This window comes from Oncorhynchus masou, chromosome 4 (assembly GCF_036934945.1).
Source record: "Oncorhynchus masou masou isolate Uvic2021 chromosome 4, UVic_Omas_1.1, whole genome shotgun sequence".
Lineage (NCBI taxonomy): Eukaryota > Metazoa > Chordata > Actinopteri > Salmoniformes > Salmonidae > Oncorhynchus > Oncorhynchus masou.
Genome location: NC_088215.1, coordinates 16,246,385 through 16,266,386, shown reverse-complemented (window position 1 = coordinate 16,266,386; position 20,002 = coordinate 16,246,385). Strand labels below are relative to the sequence as shown.

Below are 20,002 nucleotides of genomic sequence, written 5' to 3'. Positions count from 1 at the left end.
GACCCCTTGTGAGACCATATGCTGGTGCGGTTGGCCCTGGGTTCCTCCTAATGGAAGACAATGCTAGACCTCATGTGGCTGGAGTGTGTCAGCAGTTCCTGCAAGAGGAAGGCATTGATGCTATGGACTGGCCCGCCCATTCCCCAGACCTGAATCTAATTGAGCACATCTGGGACATTATGTCTCGCTCCATCCACCATCGCCAAGTTGCACCACAGACTGTCCAGGAGTTGGTGGATGCTTTAGTCCAGGTCTGGGAGGAGATCCCTCAGGAGACCATCCGCCACCTCATCAGGAGCATGCCCAGACGTTGTAGGGAGGTCATACAGGCACGTGGAGGCCACACACACTACTGAGCCTCATTTTGACTTGTTTTAAGGACATTACATCAAAGTTGAATCAGCCTGTACTGTGGTTTTCCACTTTAATTTTGAGTGTGACTCCAAATCCAGACCTTCTTGGGTTGATACATTTTATTTCCATTGATAATTTTTGTGTGATTTTGTTGTCAGCACATTCAACTATGTAAAGAAAAAAGTATTTAATAAGAATATTTCATTCATTCAGATCTAGGATGTGTTATTTTAGTGTTCCCTTTATTTTTTTGAGCAGTGTACAAAGGATTTCAAAATCAGAACACAGGTGAGTGTAGAAGTTGCACATCACATTGCATCCCAGTAGCCGTCCCCTTGTGGCGGGGCTCCTTTAGCAGGTTGTGAGTTTTTAGCAGGTGGAGACATGCTTGGTCAGCATCACGACAGTCCTTGAGAGCATCTCCACTATCAAAATGGTATAAACTCCCCAGGGTTGTGGCAGGTTTGGGAGTAGACAGTTTTGCCATTCTCATACACCGATTCTTAACTATATTGGGATGAGAACTGACAGTTCAACGATGCTGCCTTGAACGCTGCTGAAGCTGACACAATCGGTGCTTTCATAGTCACTGTCAGACCCAAAATCCTGAGAAACATCACTGCGGCTAAAGTCCATGTTGCTTGAGGAATTGGCCCTCCTGTTCAAGGCCCGTCGCTTCTGCCGAGGCAAGGGCGCCTGTCGCTTCTGCCGAGGCAAGGGCGCCTGTCGCTTCTGCTGAGGCATTTGAAGCAGATGTCGCACTTGATGCAAGGGAGCCAGTTGCTTCACAGGTATTTTGGCCAGTTGCCACACTTGCTGAGGCGTTGTGTGTGGCTGCTTCCGAGGCATTATGGGTAGCCGGTAGCTTCCACTGCCGAGGCACTGTAGCTGGTAGCTTCACCTAAGGTAGTTGGGCCAGTCGTGGCGCTTGATGAAGCATTGTGGCCAGTTGCTTCACCTAAGCTATTTTGGCCCTTGCCACACTAGCCGAGGCATTATGGATGGCCGCTTGCGAGGCACTGTGACCGGTAGCTTCTGCTGCAGTGGCACTGTGGCAAGTTGCTTCCGCTGCATAGGCAGTGGCAAGTTGCTTCCACTGCATAGGCGCTGTGGCCAGTTGCTTCCGCTGCCGAGACACGGGAGCCGGTTGCTTCACCTAAGGTATTTAGGCCAGTTGTCACACTTGCCGAGGCTTTATGAGTGGCTGCTTCCGCTGCATTATGGGTGGTCGCTTCTGCGGCACTGTGGCCGGTTGCTTCACCCAAGATATTTGGGCCAGTCATGGGGCTTGCTGAGGCATTGTGGGTGGCTGCTTCTGAGGCACGGGAGCTTCACCTGCAGAGGCAAGGGAGCCGGTTGCTTCCGCTTCATTGTGGCCAGTTCCTTTGAATTTATTTTGGGGAATATATCTATATCATTTCTAGGAAAGAAAATTAAATTTAAAATCATACAATTCTAGCATTTGAAGTTCTGGGATTTAGACAGTGTTATTTTATCTGAATTAAATGTGTAGAAAACATACCTTCAGGTGGAAGATAACAGGTTACCCCTCCAACTAGCAGGTAACAAATACAATACATTTGAATAAATTCTAAATAAAAATAAAAACATCCTAGTCAGTTAAATACAGCTACCTGTAAAACATGGAAGACAAGGGAATCTAACTAGAGCCATACAACTTAACTCAAAGTCATTTCAAAAATCTCTACCTTACAAAGGAATCCAAGACCCTTATAATCTGTCTGGTTAATTAGGTACATCTGCAAGGCACTGAACATAATTTCCATTGGTCCAATTTCCCAATTGAGATTAGGTGCGCTTGATTTCATTCAGCTGGTGTGCTGGAGTGTTTGCACATCATGGACAAATCCAATGGTTTTAAAGAGTGAACTCTACCTACCCATTGCACTGGGTGAGCTTAATCAAGTGCACCTTTTAATTCATGCTAAATTAAGATCCTGCCAGGGGCTTTTGCAGGTGCAACCTCAGTGGTCCGATAGTGTGTTATGCAAAAATATATTTTAGAATTTTCAAAGTAGCCTCACTTGCCTTGATGACAGCTTTGCACACTCTTGGCATTCTCTCAACCAGCTTTACCTGGAATGCTTTTCCAACAGTCTTGAAGGAGTTCCCACATTTGCTGAGCAATTGTTGGATTCTTTTCCTTCACTCCGTGGTCCAACTTATGCCAAACCATCTCAATTGGGTTGAGGTCGGGTGATTATGGAGGCCAGGTCTTCTGATGCAGCACTGCATCACTCGTCGTCTTGGTCAAATATGCCTTACACAGTCTGGAGGTGTGTTGGGTCATTGTCCTATTGAAAAACAAACGATAGTCCCACTAAGCACAAACCAAATGGGATGGCGTATCGCAGCAGAATATTGTGGTTGCCATTCTGGTAAAATGTGTCTTGAGTTCTAAATATATCACAGACAGTGTCACCAGCAAAGCACCATCACACCTCGTCCTCCATGCTTCAATGTGGGAACCAGATATGCGGAGATTAACCATTCACCTACTCTACGTATCACAAAGACACGGCAGTTGGACCCAAAAATCTCACATTTGGACGCATTAGACCAAAGGACAGATTTCCACCGGTCTAATGTCCATTGCTCGTGTTTCTAGGCCCAAGCAAGTCTCTTCTTATTGGTGTCCTTTGATGGTGGTTTCTTTGCAGCAATTCGACCATGAAGGCCCGATTTGAGCGGTCTCCTCTGAACAGTTGATGTTGAGATGTGTCTGTTACTTGACCTCTGTGAAGCATTTATTTGGGCTGCAATTGTTGAGTCTGGTCACTCTCATGAACTTATCCTCTTCCGCAGAGGTAACTCTGGGTCTTCCTTTCCTGTGGTGGTCCTCATGAGAGCCACTTTGATGATAGCGCTTGATGCACTTGAAGAAACTTTTAGTTCTTGAAATGTTCCGGATTGACTGACCTTCATGTCTTAAGGTAATGATGGACTGTCATTTCCCATTGCTTATTTGAACGGTTCTCACTATAATATGAACTTGGTCTTTTTTCCAAATAGGGCTATCTTCTGTATACCACCCCTACCACCCCGACTTGATGAAAGGCGCCCTGTTAACCAGCTACACTTTTGATACAGTGGTGGTCAGTGCCATTTAAGATGAGGGAGGATTATTTTTTTTCATGAGCATAGCCTTATTCCTATTCCAGCATATTGGATGACTCTCATTCATATTCCATTCACCCAGTTCAATATAACATTGATTGGTTTAGGCTACTAAATGATACTCAAATTTTCCCTACACCCATCATGAGGTTGCTACAACCTAGCCTATGAATAAAAGTTTAGGTTGAGAGGTCGAGAGACAAATTTGAAGGGGACCGACAGTGGCACATGGACAGACAGGGATATTCAAAGACCGCCTTGCACACTCTTGCCTGCATCTAGCTGATATAGGATGTAATCATTAGTCCAACCGTTACAAATTATAGTTTCTATTGGACAAATTCAGGTATGTTTATCATTGTTTTGTTCCATTTGCGTCCATTTAAGAAATGTTTTTTTAACAGAATCTGCTTAATGAATACACTCCTGATCATGCGTAAGCACAGATCACTTTCATAGAAGCCATGTTGTATTCATTCTCGCATCTTTGCGCTCTCCTCCTCTCACCTCTTCCCTTAACTTGTGGACTTTAATTTCATAGTCAGCATAGCTAATATAACTAACATGTTAGTAAACCTTCTACAATCATGCAGTAACATTACAGTGTACAGTCAATAAGCAGTTACACCGGCGGGCCCTGGTGGGAATACATTTGTAAAACCAAAAGCTTACCTTGACTTGGAAGAGTTCCAGTGTTGTGTTGGAAAGTCATAGCCAGCTAGCTAACATAGCATCCCTCTGTTTGAGCAGGGTGTTTCAGTAGGCTAAACTAGCTAACTGCATTTGCTTGCTAAGTAACTGCAAGTGAACAACAAAAAACAATCTCTCTTTTTCTCTCTTGCTTCTCCTTAATTTTGGAAGAAATTAATTTGTTCCATCCATTAATTTGTTAATCTGTTCAACTATTTCTCTCTCTTTTATTCAACTACTCACCACATTTTATATACTACAGTGCTAGCTAACTGTAGTTTATTATTTCAGTACTAGATTCATTCTCTGATCCTTTGACCGGGTGGACAAAATGTCGGTTCATGCAACGAAAGCTCTGATAGGTTGGAGGATGTCCTCCGGAAGTTGTCATAATTACTGTGTAAGACTATGGAAGGGGGTGAGAACCATGAGCCTCCTAGGTTTTGTATTGAAGTCAATGTACCCAAAGGAGGACGGAAGCTAGCTGTCCTCCAGGTACACAATGGTTCTACCCTACAGAGTGCTGTTGAGGCTACTGTAGACCTTCTTTGCAAAATATTGTGTTTTAATAAATTATTTGGTAACGTGATTATATTTTTGGTGTTGTTTTATCTAAAATGGATAACTTTTTCAATGTTTGGACAATATTATTTGTGTAAAATCCACTGAGGAGGATGGTCCTCCCCAATACCAATTGGTATTGAACGGCTTCACCCTTTCATTCTTCTTCATGAAACTGATCTCGGGCAGACGTTAACCCTCGGTTTTAATTCACACCTTTTTCTGTTTATCCCACAGAATGATAGGGTTTCTTCAATAAAAAGTCTACAACATTTTCGGTAGCTTTGACCATTCTGCCATTCTGGCAACGAAAACTGCACTCAGAGGACGGCAGGGAATATTGTACAGGGTCAATGTGCAAGGATGCTTCAAATAATTAGGCCTACTCATCTCTACCCTTCGGTGTGTAATAATAGCAGTGTAGTTAGTAAAATGTCCAACAGGGTGTTTCAAAACCCCTCTTATATCAGTCATGGCTCAGACCGAACACTCTTTAAGATTATAAACATAAGGCCTTTGTATTAATAAGTGTATGGTTTTAACAAGTAGGACTATGGAAGCATCTCATACTACAAATACATAATTACAATATTATAGTTACTATATAGTACACTGCCACGTTGTCCCCGAGGGGAGTCATGCACTAACAAAACCGTCAGCTACTTTGTTTAAACTTTACAATGTATGCAAACTAAAATAAGCAGAGTTTTGTGTCTTTGGAATGAGCTAAGGGCCCATTATCTCTGTCTTTAATGAGCTAAGGGCCCATTAGCTCTGTCTGTAATGAGCTAAGGGCTCCGTATCTCGGTCTGTAATGAGCTATGGGCCACTTGTCTCTGTCTGGAATGAGCTAAGGGCCACTTGTCTCTGCCTGGAATGAGCTAAGTTCCCCTTGTCTCTGTCTGTAACCGTGTCACTTTTGGCACTGGGAGAACCATAAAACATTTTGTCAAGATTACTATGTGGCTTGCACTGTATGTGATTTTCAGGATGAAAATGCACACTAAAACAGACCTGATCCTGCAGAAAAGCCTAGACTCTTAACATCTTTGTTTATTCGACCCGGGATTTTGTGGTAAATGTTTTCTCAAACTTTGTCCTCCTGCATTGAAACGCGTTCACAAAAATGGATGCTGGACCAGACATTGAAATTACACCCCACACTATCCAAGAAAAACCCTTAAAGCGGCAATCAGCAGTTAAAACCATAACCAAACAGTTGATACAAAACAAGGCATTCTCCCAGTTTCGATACAAAGCTGAGTGATGGAACTGGGGAAATATAACCCGTCTCAAATTCATTGGCAAATTCAAGGACTACGCATGCAGGATTTCAAAATTATAGTTTTAACCATGTTTTGAGGCTATACAGTGGTTGTTTACATTTACTTTGTAAACATTGGAGTATAACAAGCTCATATTTTGGGTTCTGTATGGGGTTTGACAGTTGAAATAAGCTCATGAGGCATTTTGTAAGTTATATTCTTCAAGAATCAATGGGTACATATCATATCATTTATGTCAAAAAATGGATGTAGCAACTACAGATTGCCCCTTTAACACCAAGAACAGACCAGCAAGAGATTGACAACAAGATCAGTCTGCTACAGCAGAGCTTGTATCTCTATATATCGACCAACCACAGTCTATATTAGGCCCCCACCAAAACAAATCTATCCAATCCATATGCATATCACACACATCATTGTGCATTTAACGTATGAGCAACCCAGGCAAGCTGTTTATACCTGTGCATATGCAAAAATACATCAAGTGTGGCTGTAACAGTTGGATCGTTAAGTTAGTTTAAATTGTGTGGCTGTGGATCTGTCTGGAATTGAATGGCCCCAGCCTTTATATAGTGAACGGCTGTGGCTTCAGTGGGACACTGGTAGGCTGTAATTAATCTCTGTCACATAATGAGTCTCGGTGCTGTTCCCAGTCACTCGATTAGTAGTGTGTGGTAGACCTGGGCTGTAGTTTGGGGTTTGTGGGGGTGGGAGTTTGAGGCGAGCAGCCGAGGAGCTGAGCCTCTCAGCAACTCAGATCCAGGGTCATCCGCTACATGCCACTGGCTGGGGCCTGATTTAAATCCAATCACAACTTATAGACAATGTCTTATTTCGAGGGATATGTTGCTTCTATTCTGACCCGTTTGGCTTTTTGAGGTATTTCTGTTGTCACGCCCTGTCCTTAGAGAGCCGTTTTATTTCTCTATTTGGTTAGGTCAGGGTGTGATGTGGGGTGGGTAGTCTATGTTCTATTTTCTATGTTTTGTGTTTCTTTGTTTTGGCTGGGTATGGTTCTCAATCAGGTACAGCTGTCTATCGTTGTCTCTGATTGGGAACCATACTTAGGCAGCCCTTTTTCCCACCTGTCTTTGTAGGTAGTTAACTTTGTTTGTGGCACTAATGCCCTGTAAGCTTCACGGTTGTTGTTTTTTTGTTTGTTGGCGACATTTTGAAATGAAAAAGGAAAATGTACGCTCACCACGCTGCACCTTGGTCTTCTTCCAGCAATGGCCGTGACATCTGTTGGGATTATTTATACTACACTGATGAATGGTGGGGATGGAATCGATTTCAGGAGAATTTCAGGATTGATTCCATTTAGACTGAAATGGGGGGAAATTATCGGTTGGAATTCAGAATTATTGGCGTGAATGAATATAACTCTTAGAGGATTTCATTTAGCATGCACATACAGGTAACTGCCAAAATAAAGGAAACACTTGCATAAATGAGTGATATAACGTATATTGAAAGCAGGTGCTTCCACACCATAGACATTAAAACCAGTTCCACACAGGTGTGGTTCCTTGTCCCTCGGGTCATTTATAAAATTTTAAAAAGCTGGGCAGGCCAAGTTGACCTTCATTTTGTTTTTGGCAAGATCTGAGATCTTTGACTCAACCAAATTGAATGATGTTTTATGATGATATTTCCTTTAGTTTGGCAGTTACCTGTACACTACAACAATAACAATGCCGGAGATAGCCATGTTTCTAATAATATTTCTCAACTCAGCCTATATTCATTTTCAAACCAGCACTTTTCTGTTTTCAGACACAATTTACTTGGTGTGATGATTATGTAAGGTCCATTCTAGATCAAATGTAGTAGTCCCTGTGCAATTAAAGGGGCTACATCGAAGAAGAATACCATTTTTCGAAACCTTCTTACACATCCCTACTTGGTTCATTTTATTGGTTCCGCTACATGGGGTGCGTGTACATGTATGTATGCCACATCGAGTGTGTATGTTTGTGTGGGTGTGTTTTAGCCAGTTCCTGTGCCTGTCTGGTGTGTGGGTTGTTATGTGATGAGTGTCCAGGGAAGTGGTACAAGTTGACATTCGATTCCCTAACCAATCACATAGTCTGACCATAGTGTGTATCTGATTGGGAGGGGGATGACTACAGTATATATTGACCATGGAGGGATATACAGTGAAGAAGGCATTGAAAGAACCAAAGTTCTACTACTACCACTCACTGGTAGTTCAAGAAAGCAGCAAGACAACAACCCAAAAACAACATGAAGTCTCTGACTCTCCTGACCATTTGTGCCGTTCTGTCGGTCTCTCTGTCCATGAACGGTAAGTTGGGAAAGCATATTGTGTTGTTTCATCATAACTTTTGATTGTGACAATGTATTCTGAACGAGATTAACTAACGAGAGAACTAACATAACATGTTTTATAATAAGACATAAATGCTCATACATGTTTATAACGAGCCAATGGGATTTTCTCTGTTCAACAGATCTGGCTCTTGATGTGGTTCTCGATCCTGCTCCTGACCTTGCCGCTGAACCAGCACCAGCCGCAGACTCCTCCGCATCTTCATCAGCTTCCTCCTCTTCCTCCTCGGCTTCCGACTCATCAGCCTCTGCCTCAGACTCCTCGGACTCTTCCTCATCCTCTTCCTCGTCTTCAGAGTCAGAGTCAGCAAGTGCTGAAGGTCTGGCATCTCTCTAACTAACTCTAAATGGTGTCATTGCTCAGCAGTGTGCTGATATAAAGTTAACAGATGCATTGATACTAGCAGATAGTGTATGCAGTATATGCAGATCTGCATTGAAACGGGAAAGAGGGTAGCCTTCTTTGTGTTTGTATTTGTAATGGTATCAGTTTAAGGAAATGTGTAAGAGTATGTGTACAGGTTTGTGTTGACGTTTACAAAAAAATGGGAAGTAAAACTGTTCATAAATATAGGCTACCGTGGCTGCTCTAAAAAAGGAAGCAAAACCACATTTGTACTGTGTGTGTGTGTATTCCAGCTACGGCAGAGGACCCAGCTGCAGCTACAGAGCCAGAAGTGATTATGAAGAGAGACCTGGCCTCAGTGTTGCTGAGGAGGAAGAGGGCGGCTGGACCTGCAGCTGCTGCCTTCACCCTCACCCAGTTGGAGAGGTAGGCTCCAATACCCTTTTAGAACTCGAAATTCTAGAACACAAATACTTCTAGAACACATCACAGAATTACTCTATAGCAAATGTACAAGCTAATAGATTATTCTACATTAGGACAACATTCTCTATAGCAAATAGACAAATGCCCTACCACTACTGTACACTACTTCAATACACTTCAATACTACAGCACTTTTACCCAAGCTTTTCGCTACCATCACTCAACACTACACTACACACACTCTACTATGGCTATCTGCCAGCAAACAGCTGTCACTACCATGTCAAATGTGACCTACTATAGTTAGGAGTGTTCGCTTTTCCTGAATGCCTCATTTAGTCATTTAACAGTCAAGGCTGTTACCTCACATGATTTGGTGATAGAATGTGTGACGTTGCGATGACGCTTGGGAAAAAGTGTGTGGAATGTTAACTGCATCTTCACCGCCAAGAAGCCAAATAATCTGTTTACATTTTACCTTACACATGTTTATATTTAGGCAACACTCTTACTGTACTTCATACAAGCCAAATGACTGGATCAAAATATGTAGAATATCACTGCTGTTTTGTAAAAAAAAAACACATCAAACAAATTGATAAAGTACATTTATCCTACAGTTATGTGTAATTGCTGAGAAGTCAATTAACCCCAACTTTCTCTCTCTCTCTCTCCTCCAGTCTAAGTGAGGTGTGCGAGCTCAACCTGGCCTGTGAGCACATGGCTGAGACAGCAGGCATCGTTGCAGCATACGCTGCATACTATGGACCACCTCCCTTCTAAACAGACTCTTTACTATGCAACCTGGAGAGAGAGAAAATACTCTCTGCCATTTCACCATCATGAAGCTACATTCTTAAGAAGGGGTCAACCACACCCAAAAGTGTCCTTATAAGGGCATAGAAAACAAACACAAACAGGTTTCCTCCACGTTTTAGCGAGCAGACCAAGTTATGGGACTTTTTGCGAGACCAGCCACAAGTGAAATTGGTAGCTACAGTACTCGTAGTGCCGGCTGTAACTATATGTTTTGGGTAATGTAAGAAAAGGCATGTCTAATCCAAGCTTTTGTAATATTGAGGAGAAGCTAGAGAATATAGGAATTGAGTCCTGTGGTTATCGGGGCCTGCTAATGTAAATTGCTCAACACAATATCACAAAGAATGGTGCTAAAACCGCAAATGTATTGTATCATAAATGTATTCATCTTTATCCGTTTTGTAGTATTAGGTAGGCTAAAGCGCACATTATCATTTATCTGCAATGTATTATAATCATACATTTTAAATTATTGTTTCCTGTTCGTAGTGTAACTTGCTGATAGTCAATACTGTCAGACTTGTATGGATTGATTTAGTGATGATAACAATCTTCGAAGGACGGGTTTAGAAAGAGTGAGAACATCACAGTTAGTATGCAAACTCGAACCTTGTTGATGTCACTTTGACTACTGTCTTGCACATAAGTGCTGAATAAAGTGGAGAACATTTTAATATTTTGTGTTTGGGTGTTTTTTTTAATAGCAAATTGAGTACAGTATTGGGACCTAGGCCATGTAGGCTTCTATACCGGTATGTCTCAATTGCCCTCTTCGGTATTTGTTTGAATAAGTAGTGGGGTTTTAGACCAAAAGACAAGATATTAACACATGAGGGTATAGCTCACTGATTGTCATCACTGCTTCTGCAGACTGTCCACCACAGGAGGTTGGTGGCATCTTGATTGGGGAGGATGGGCTCGGAGAAGAATGAATGGAATGCTATCAAATGCATTCCATTTGCTCTGTTCCAGCCCTTATTATGAGCCGTCCTCCCTTCAACAGCTGCTGAGTGGCCACACGGGAAAAACTATTTTCATGGCACTTCAATGCGGAAGTTACTTTTTAGTAGAGGGCTAGGAAAACTTAACAGGTTAGGAGAATATACGTAACAGGTTAGAAGACCGAGGATAAAGGTTGGGAAAAGGGTTAGGGTTAGCAAAAATGCTCTCATAATCTGCTAAGAAAATCACTTTGTATCGAAGTGCCGTGAAAAGAGTGCGTATTCTGTCCTGTCCACACATCCACTTTATAATACAGTACAGTATGTAATCCTTATAACCATAGCCTGGCCTGGTGGTATTCACGTGACCGCGCGTCCACAGATCAACCTACGATCTGTGTGAAGCTAGCCACGAGGGGAATTTGCGGTTTGCCTTCAAAATAAATGTCCCCCATTGAAAGTGATTCAAAACAATGCAAATCGTTGATTCATGCCATATTTGGACTAGATAATGCTAAACAAGACCGGAATGTTGTTATATACATTATTTTTTAAATACAATAATTAGTTAATTTCACACCAAAAAGTTAAATTCAGTTGAAATCGCACTGTGGATGTATTTGACTTTAGAATTGCATTGGTGGCATACTTATATGCACTGTACAGCCTTACATATGGATATTGGGACCATGAAATGGGGTATCAGCCTGCTCAGTGACACTCACAGAACACAAATGTGTAGAGTTTACACAAATATTCACATCTTAGCTCTTATTGCAGGACTTGACGGATGGAAATCCCCTTTCCAGTCAGTCTATTGTGCATATTGGACATTCATATTGCACTGTACAGCGTAACCTATGGATTATGCACCCATGAAATGGGGTATCAGCCAACTCACTGATACTCACAGAACACAAATGTGTAGACTTATATTAGTGTCTTAGCTCTTGCACAGTCCAATATGAATGTTCAATAGGCTGTATAGGGAGCTGATTTCCCACAGTTAAAGTTACCTAATAAGAGCAACGTTGTTTTCTGTGGGTGTCACCGAGTAGGCTGATACCCCATTTCAAGGGAGCCAATATCTAGTTTCGGCTGTACATTGCATATTAGTATGCCCCAAAGGCAATGATGTGGTCTAATACATCCACAGCGTACTTACATATGTATGTTTATTGACACAAATAATGCATTATTTCACTTCATTTTAAATTATGTAACAACATTATAACCTCGTTTAGCATTATCTAGTCCAAATATGGCATAAAGTGTTACACTGTTTGTATCTGTTTACATGACTTTCCATGGGGAACCTTTATTTTGAAGGCCACTAAAATCCACTGTTGTGGCTAATCCTCATTGTGTCTAGCGTCATACAGGTCTATTTACGAACGGGGAAATAACGGGGAACTGGGAGTGAAAAAAGTACCGTTTTGGAATTACGACTTTGTGGAAAATATGGAGTTTCTCATAGGAAGCCCCTTCTCTTCTCCTGTTGGACAACGAATTGGTAAATCGGGAGAAATATTGCAGAAAGTTGTTCAAAGCGGAGCCATCAAGCTAATTATGCGTCGCTCGATCTGCAACGTTGAATGACATCGCAACTAAACTTTAGAAACTTGCAAATTGTATCGATCCAGTTAGCTATTTATTTATATTCAAACTTTTAATACATTTTGTGAAAGTTACAGTGCTGTTTTGTTATAGAGGTTCAGACAGAAAAATAGGAATTGCAGTTACTTTTATTTGCTAAGTACTATATACGAACGTTAATGTGAACTTATGGCCGATATCTGCCTTGAAAGATGTGTTCTCAAACCAATAAAATACTAGAAGCAGTCTAAACTACCCTTATCGTTCATGTGATTCGTAATCTGTGGTGACATGACAGCAATATTGACGAATCACTGATGCCAATGGGTGGGTTTAGGGGCATAGAAGTTGTTGCTTAGTTCCTTATCCAACACCTTGGCTCACAAACCGTTTAAACTAGTCTCCATTTCAAGACTGAAATTATTATCAGCCTATAACCAATGAACATTTCACAATTTATGCCCAAATAATTTAAATCCTAGATATCTGGTTTCTTAACTGGCATAGCATTATCGCAGTCAAAGTTGGTCAACTTCCACATCATGTCTTGGAGGGCCTTTATGGCATACATAAACAGATTATGTCATTGATATCAACAAACTGCCTATATCAAATGCAGATCATGTTTTTATGTCACAGGTGTTTTGATGGAGATCAGCTATGGAAAGTTATGTCTACTGTCCAGTCTAGTGAAAGTGTTGACATCCTTGCTGACCTTACATTCCTGACATCACACACCCACAAACTCCTCTTACTTCATCCACTTCACCCTCTCTCTCACATGGCATATATGCTTAGACTACCCCGGAGGGGTAGAAGCAGCTGACAGTCAGTGAGTGAGAGAGAGAGAGAGAGGCTTGCTTTGGCAATGTCAACATGTGTTTCCCATGCCAATAAAGCCCCTTGAATTGAATTGAATTGAGTGGGGAAAGGTGTGGGTGAGAGATTGAGAGGGAGATTAGCAGAGAATTATAAGGACCAACTCAAGGGGCCACAGAGTGGAGTGCAAAGAGGATGAAATGGGAACAAAGATTCCTCAACAAATGCCATTTAGCTGAGTTTAGAAAATTTGCTGGATTGTAAATACTATGTGTTATCTTGATACCGAGCTATCGATAATGCTGTGGTATAAAATGTGACTTTGTAGTCTGCCTATCTGCATAATCATCCATGTTGTGTGTTTATCTGCATACAGTAGGCATGATTAGTCTTCCATGTTGTGTGTTTATCTGCATACAGTAGGCATGATTAGTCTTCCATGTTGTGTGTTTATCTGCATACAGTAGGCATGATTAATCATCCATGTTGTGTGTTTATCTGCATACAGTAGGCATGATTAATCATCCATGTTGTGTGTCTATCTGCATACAGTAGGCATGATTAATCATCCATGTTGTGTGTTTATCTGCATACAGTAGGCATGATTAATCATCCATGTTCTTTGTTGTCTCAGACAGTCATAATAAGAGTATAATATCATATTGTTTGTTGTCTCAGACAGTCATAATAAGAGTATATTGTCATATTGTTTGTCGTCTCAGACAGTCATAATAAGAGTATAATATCTCCTATTGATGTTGACAGAACGAGCCACCAGCGCCGCGCTGCATGCAGAGGACTGGGCCCTTAACATGGAGATATGTGACATCATCAACGAGACAGACGAAGGGTAACTGTGGATGGCGTCACACAGGCCATTTTGTTTTCTATGGTGTTTTTATTGATGACTGTTTTGTACTGCGTCATTTTCGATGTCAAACAGTTAGCAATACTGTTAATATGACAACAATAAATACAGTCTTTCTGGGAATTGATGCCGGAAGTGCGTATGTGTGGTTTTCCTCCCTAGACCCAAAGATGCAGTCAGAGCCATAAAGAAGAGGATTGTTGGTAATAAGAGCTTCAGGGAGATCATGTTGGCTCTGACAGTGAGTATTATTTCAGGTCTTTCTATTCCATTTTCTGAGGATTGGAGTTCTCTTCGTGGGGAATGTTGAATCATCTGAGTCTCTCACTGGGGACTCCCGAGACGGGAACTGAGTGACTTCAGGGAGTGACTGAACTAAATGGGGTTATATACAGTACATGCTGCTCAGTGTGTTCCTTGCAGTGTGTGTATTCTCAGTCGTTCCTCCTGTATCTATCTTTAGGTTCTGGAGGCATGTGTAAAGAACTGTGGCCACCGGTTCCATGTTCTAGTGGCGTCCCAGGACTTTGTGGAGGGGGTTCTGGTCCGAGCCATCCTGCCCAAGAACAACCCTCCCACCACTCTGCACGACAGGGTGCTGAGCCTCATACAGGTGGGTTGCATCTCACAGGTAGAGTCTGAAATGGCATCCTTTTCCCTATGTATATAGTGCACCACGTTTTGGGCTCTGGTGAATAGGGGGCCATTTCTGACGATCCATTTGGATCATATACAGGCACTGTACAACTCCGCTGTTTATTGACTGTTGATTTAGCTTGGACATGATCCCACTATTGCAAGGCTGTAGAGTCCCTTGTTATAGGCTACGATGGGGTTAATGCAGTGATTTAATTATCACGTAATTCGTCTATGGTCATTCATACATAATGTAAAGTCATTGATCAATTAGAGATGATGGAGAAATTGGTTGGAATGACAACATTCATTACAAACTCGGAGCTTAATTGTAGACAAATGCACGTTTTCTCTGTTCATTCATAAAGTATCTTCTTTTGCTCCTCCCCTCTCAAACTCTATTCCACTCTCTATCTCTCTCACTCTCTATGTCTATCTATCTCTGTCTCTATTGCTCTGTTTCTCTCGGTCTGTCTCTCAGGCGTGGGCCGATGCGTTCCGTAGCTCTCCCTCTCTGGGAGGTGTGGTCTGTGTGTACGAGGATCTGAGGAGGCGGGGCCTGGAGTTCCCTATGACCGACCTGGACGCCCTCTCCCCCATCCACACCCCCCTCAGGGTAAGGCTCATAGAGATGCTATAATTTACTGGTGATTTGTTATGTAAATCTATGGTGAACTTTTACCTTCCATGTCTGTTATCTCTGGATAGATCACTTTTTATCTTACACACACACACACACCGCCTTCCCACAAAACATACTCTTTACTATGCTGAGGTTCCGATAGCTCAGTTGGTTAGAGCATGATGTTTGCATTTCTGCATGAGCCACGTGTGTGCTGTTTTGGATCAGATCATTGAGCTTATTGGCTGTATTATTACTTGGCTCTCTTTCTGTTGTTTCATAGAGCATTCCAGAGAACGACTCCTCTGTTACAGTGCCAGCTCCACCACCTCAGAGTCAGACTCCCCGTGGCCCTGCTGCCTCGTCCCCTACCCAGGCTGCACTGACTGCCGTGCCCCCGCAACTCAGCGATGGACCCATCGCCATCTCTCCTGAACAGGTACTGAATAGATCATAAACGCATTACCCTTTTGATATTGTGGTAATACTCATGTACACACAGTGTGAGTAAATACTAGCTGCAGTTAAACATTGGTTAACTGTGTTTAAAGTGTTGATTCTGTTTAAGACCACTCTTCAAATTGTTGTAAAACGTGTCTCGGGGAAACGTCTGTACGTACCATCGTGGTTAAAGTGGTAATGACGACGACTCCGTAGCCTCTATGATTCTTTGCCTCCTCTCCTCATGTCTTTCCCCAAAGCCTCATTTGAGAGAGCATTGACAAAGAGCCTAAGGATGCTACTGTTGATGACCTTTCAGGCCCAGAAGCTGAGAGTTGACCTGGCTCTGGTCAGGGGGAACCTGACTGTGATGACTGAGATGTTGAACCAGTTGACGCCTGGACAGAGCCAGCAGGAGGACTCGGAGCTACTGCAGGTCTGTCTGCATGTCTTTCTTCCTCTCCTGCCTCTCTACTCGCTCTGTTTCTTCTTGCGGTCTCTTTCCCTGTTTATTGCCTTCATGTATTCAAATGCGCCTCTGTCATATATTCTGTATTCATATATTCAGTGTTATCAGGTAGTGAATCCTGCACTCTTTTTCTCTCTCTCTCTCTCTCTCTCTCTCTCTCTCTCTCTCTCTCTCTCTCTCTCTCTCTCTTCTTCTCCCTCTAACCCCCCTCCCGCCCAACCCCCTCTGTTTGTGTGAGCAGCAGTTGTACCAGGTGTGCAGCGAGATGCAGAGCCGTGTGGTGGAGCTGATCCCCAGGCTGCTGGACGAGGGCCTCATAGAGGAGCTGCTGGTCGTCAACGATGACTTAAATAATGCCTTCCTCCGCTACGACAGGTAAGGCGTGGACACGCGTGTTTGACACACACCAGACTTGGGTTACTTATGTTCTGTGTATTTGAGTATTTAAAAAATAATGTGGCTCGAATCAACTACTTCTCTTTGAAGTATTGAAAGTATTTTCAAATACTTATTTTGAATACTATTTTCAAATGCCTGTGTTAAATGCATGGGATTGTATTTGAGTCAGAGAACTACTGTATATTAGTCTTTTCAAATGCATGCCAATACTTTCTAAGTGTGTTTCCAAATGCTGTACATTCCAATATTCAACTACTTGTCTTTTCAAATATCCAGGTACTTACTTCCAAATATCTTTGAAAATAATTGAAATAACCTAAATAGTATTTGAACTTAGGTTTGACACACACACATACTCGGCTACTTGCAGTCAGAAAGACATTGAAAATGAGGCACATGTATTACACAGTACAGAGTGACCATGTTCTGAAGTCTGTACTTTCTCTTTTTCTCCCATGTTGTTTAGGTTTGACAGACTCAATAAGGCCCAGAGAACAGCTACAGAGCAGGTACAGTCATCTTTCACCTTTTTGTTTTTGTATTTTACACCTAGTTCAGTAGGGCACAATGTTCAGATATAAATATATTCTGTTGACCAGACATGCCTCACTGACGTGTACAGTAAGCAGTCATTTCAGCTCTCTTTAATTGCAACGTTCAATACGCAGCACCATCAAGAACACGACCCAATGTATCCTCTCCCTCTGCCCTATAACAGACTCCTGCCAGGGCCAACCTCATTGACCTCAGCCCTGTGCCCCAGTCACTCAACCAACCAGAAACCGCCTCTGCGGCCGATAGCCAACCCGCATTCAGCGCTCCCTCCAATCAGAGGCAGGCAGCCAACCACAGTGAGTGGCATCTGTTTTGCAGTAAAACTCAAGGCCGGTCGGACTCCATTTCTTAATCTTAATCTCTCAGACCCTAGATGAGCACTCCTACTCTGAGGCCGTGGTCATTGAATAAGAGAAGGTGATGTTGGTTTCTGTCTCACAGCCTGTCTCTGTGCGTCAGGTGCACCAGAGGAGGATGAGTTTGACATGTTTGCCCAGACCAGGGGCAGCTCTCTGGCCGATCAGAGGAAGAGGTGAGACACCTTCACTGTGGCACTGTAGGGTGTTCTATCAGTATACAAATATCAAAACACACCGAAGAAATGTACACCAAAGACGACTGTTATACATATTATGGTATGTAGTCCACAGGAGGTTAGTGGCACCTTAATTGGGGAGGACAGGCTTGTGGTAATGACTGGAGCGGAATCAGTGGGATGGTATCAAATACATCAAACACATGGATTCCATTTGCTCCGTTCCAGCCATTATTATAAGCCGTCCTCCCCTCAGCAGCCTCCACTGATGTAGTCTTGTGTGTGTCCAGTATGCGGTACGAGGACCCAGGAGCAGTGGAAGGACTGGCTGGAGCCCTGGACACCAGGTTACAGGTCACTGGAGCGGTAATGTTTCTCATTCATTATCTACGGTCAACATAGCATATCCTACGGAAAGCACAGGGTAGGATATATATATATATATATAAATACTGACTTAAAGGCCTTCAATTTACTGTTGATTTACAGTCTGAATCATACTGTTATTGCCAGCAATAAGGGTGTAACCTTCCGGAAGGGACTGTTTCGATGCAGACAACAGCAATAAGCTGTTGAAGGCATTTAAGTCAGTATTTTTAGACCAAAAATGTCCAACACACAGTCCCAGTTACATAACAGTTCAGGAGCGACTCTATTAGCGATGATGCAGAAATGGGCTTGAATGAAAAACATGCATTCACACACTGAGGCCCTGAGGACTAGACCCCGCTAGAAACATCTGCCTTGTGCCGTTCGACTAAGACTCAAACCTCCCTCTGTTTCCTTTCTACCCTTCTTCTTCTTTGTTCTGTTTCTCTCCCTCCCCCTCAGATTCCTTCGTCTAAGCCTGGCCCTAAGAACTCCACCCTGGGAGACATTGACAGATGGCTGTCTGCGGACACAGAAACGGTAAGACGGTGACCTCTTAATGTGGTGTGTTTTCTTGACGTTTCAACAAACATGAATGGGTTGCCATGAGTTGCTACGTGTACTTGTTTCATGTTACAGCAACCAGAGGCTGGGGACAGGGAAGGGCTGACCAGTGAGGGTAAGTCTTTTTTCCTTCCCTTTTTAACCATCGTCATTGCCAAGATCCTATTTCAGCCTTTGCCAGTAGAAATCAGTGTTGCAAAATACCCACACCATTAACTCTCTCTCTCCCTCTCCTTCTCCCTCTCAGAGTTTGACAAGTTTCTGGAGGAAAGGGCGAAGGTGGCCGACCACATTCCCTCAACACGCAGCCTGCCCCCCGTCTCGTCCAGTCCCCCACCTCAATCTGCCCGGCCACAGGAGAGCTCCCATGACCAGCTTTTCTCACTCTGAGAGAACGGCGCACGCGCAGCACAGGTGGACTCGTAGTCCTAGCCAACACATAGGATGAATACGCACAGTGCCTTGCTACCTTTTTAATCATAGTGTTTCTACTGTAAAATGAAGATTTTTTCAGTCTTCACTTTGTGCTGTTGCTGTAGTTAAAGTCTAGGACATGATGACAATCAGTTATGCTGTGGTGGCACTTTACCTTATCAATGTGTGTATATATATATCACCTGATTATGCGTGCTTGGTTACACACACACTGCATGGTGGTATTTTTTATTGAGTATTTATTTAACTAGGCAAGTCAGTTAAGAACAAATTCTTATTTTCAATGACTGCCAACACCGGCCTAACCCGGACTCCCAATCACAGCCGGTTGTGATACAGTCTGGATTCGAACCAGGGGGTCTAGTAACGCCTCTAGTGCTGAGATGCAGTGCCTTAGACCGCTGCGCCACTCGGGAGCCCCCACTCGGGTATCACACCATTCAAAAGCCTATACACTGAGGGTACAAAACATTAAGGATACCTTCCTAATATTGACCCCTACCCCCTCAGAACAGCGCCAATTTGTCTGGGCATGGACTCTTCAAGGTGTTGAAAGCGTTCAACAGGGATGCTGGCCCATGTTGACTCCAATGCTTCACACAGTTGTGTTAAGTTGGGTGGTGGACCATTGATACACACAGGAAACCTAGTATTATGAATGAAAATAAAATAAATTGATATTTGAAAACAATAGTACAGTATTATTATTATTTATTATAGTGAAACCTCAGTCTTTAATACGGTATGTTGTTGTGGCTTTGACCATGAAGAGGTGATT

The 20,002-nt window shown here is 42.8% G+C and overlaps 2 protein-coding genes across 3 annotated transcripts; both read left to right on the top strand.

The window, feature by feature from the left end:
- The first annotated feature begins 8,179 nt into the window (after positions 1 to 8,179).
- Positions 8,180 to 10,649, top strand: LOC135520709 (osteocalcin 2b). Its single transcript, XM_064946468.1, has 4 exons — positions 8,180 to 8,340; positions 8,507 to 8,704; positions 9,024 to 9,156; positions 9,837 to 10,649. Exons 1-4 carry the CDS (start codon positions 8,280 to 8,282, stop codon positions 9,937 to 9,939), a joined length of 495 nt encoding a protein of 164 aa, XP_064802540.1. The 5' UTR covers positions 8,180 to 8,279; the 3' UTR covers positions 9,940 to 10,649.
- A 1,630-nt stretch (positions 10,650 to 12,279) lies between these two features.
- On the top strand, positions 12,280 to 19,915 carry LOC135524636 (target of Myb1 membrane trafficking protein-like). Of its 2 annotated transcripts, none has more exons than XM_064952359.1 (15): positions 12,280 to 12,429; positions 14,097 to 14,181; positions 14,362 to 14,440; positions 14,663 to 14,812; positions 15,317 to 15,451; positions 15,741 to 15,896; positions 16,218 to 16,334; positions 16,609 to 16,742; positions 17,233 to 17,275; positions 17,485 to 17,617; positions 17,781 to 17,853; positions 18,147 to 18,222; positions 18,688 to 18,765; positions 18,865 to 18,904; positions 19,037 to 19,915. In XM_064952359.1, exons 1-15 carry the CDS (start codon positions 12,378 to 12,380, stop codon positions 19,177 to 19,179), a joined length of 1,494 nt encoding a protein of 497 aa, XP_064808431.1. In that variant the 5' UTR covers positions 12,280 to 12,377; the 3' UTR covers positions 19,180 to 19,915. The 2 variants fall into 2 exon arrangements, with proteins under 2 accessions (XP_064808431.1, XP_064808423.1); XM_064952351.1 differs by having other exon boundaries at positions 17,763 to 17,853.
- Positions 19,916 to 20,002: the final 87 nt, after the last annotated feature.

Bases quoted from the DNA above. Each gene is read 5' to 3' on its own strand.
- LOC135520709 (XM_064946468.1), top strand. From the start codon at position 8,280: ATGAAGTCTCTGACTCTCCTGACCATTTGTGCCGTTCTGTCGGTCTCT. The intron at 8,341-8,506 runs GTAAGTTGGGAA...TCTGTTCAACAG, and splicing joins GGTCTCTCTGTCCATGAACG to ATCTGGCTCTTGATGTGGTT. The intron at 8,705-9,023 runs GTCTGGCATCTC...TGTGTATTCCAG, and splicing joins AGAGTCAGCAAGTGCTGAAG to CTACGGCAGAGGACCCAGCT.
- LOC135524636 (XM_064952351.1), top strand. From the start codon at position 12,378: ATGGAGTTTCTCATAGGAAGCCCCTTCTCTTCTCCTGTTGGACAACGA. The intron at 12,430-14,096 runs GTAAATCGGGAG...TGATGTTGACAG, and splicing joins TCCTGTTGGACAACGAATTG to AACGAGCCACCAGCGCCGCG. The intron at 18,766-18,864 runs GTAAGACGGTGA...TTCATGTTACAG, and splicing joins TGTCTGCGGACACAGAAACG to CAACCAGAGGCTGGGGACAG.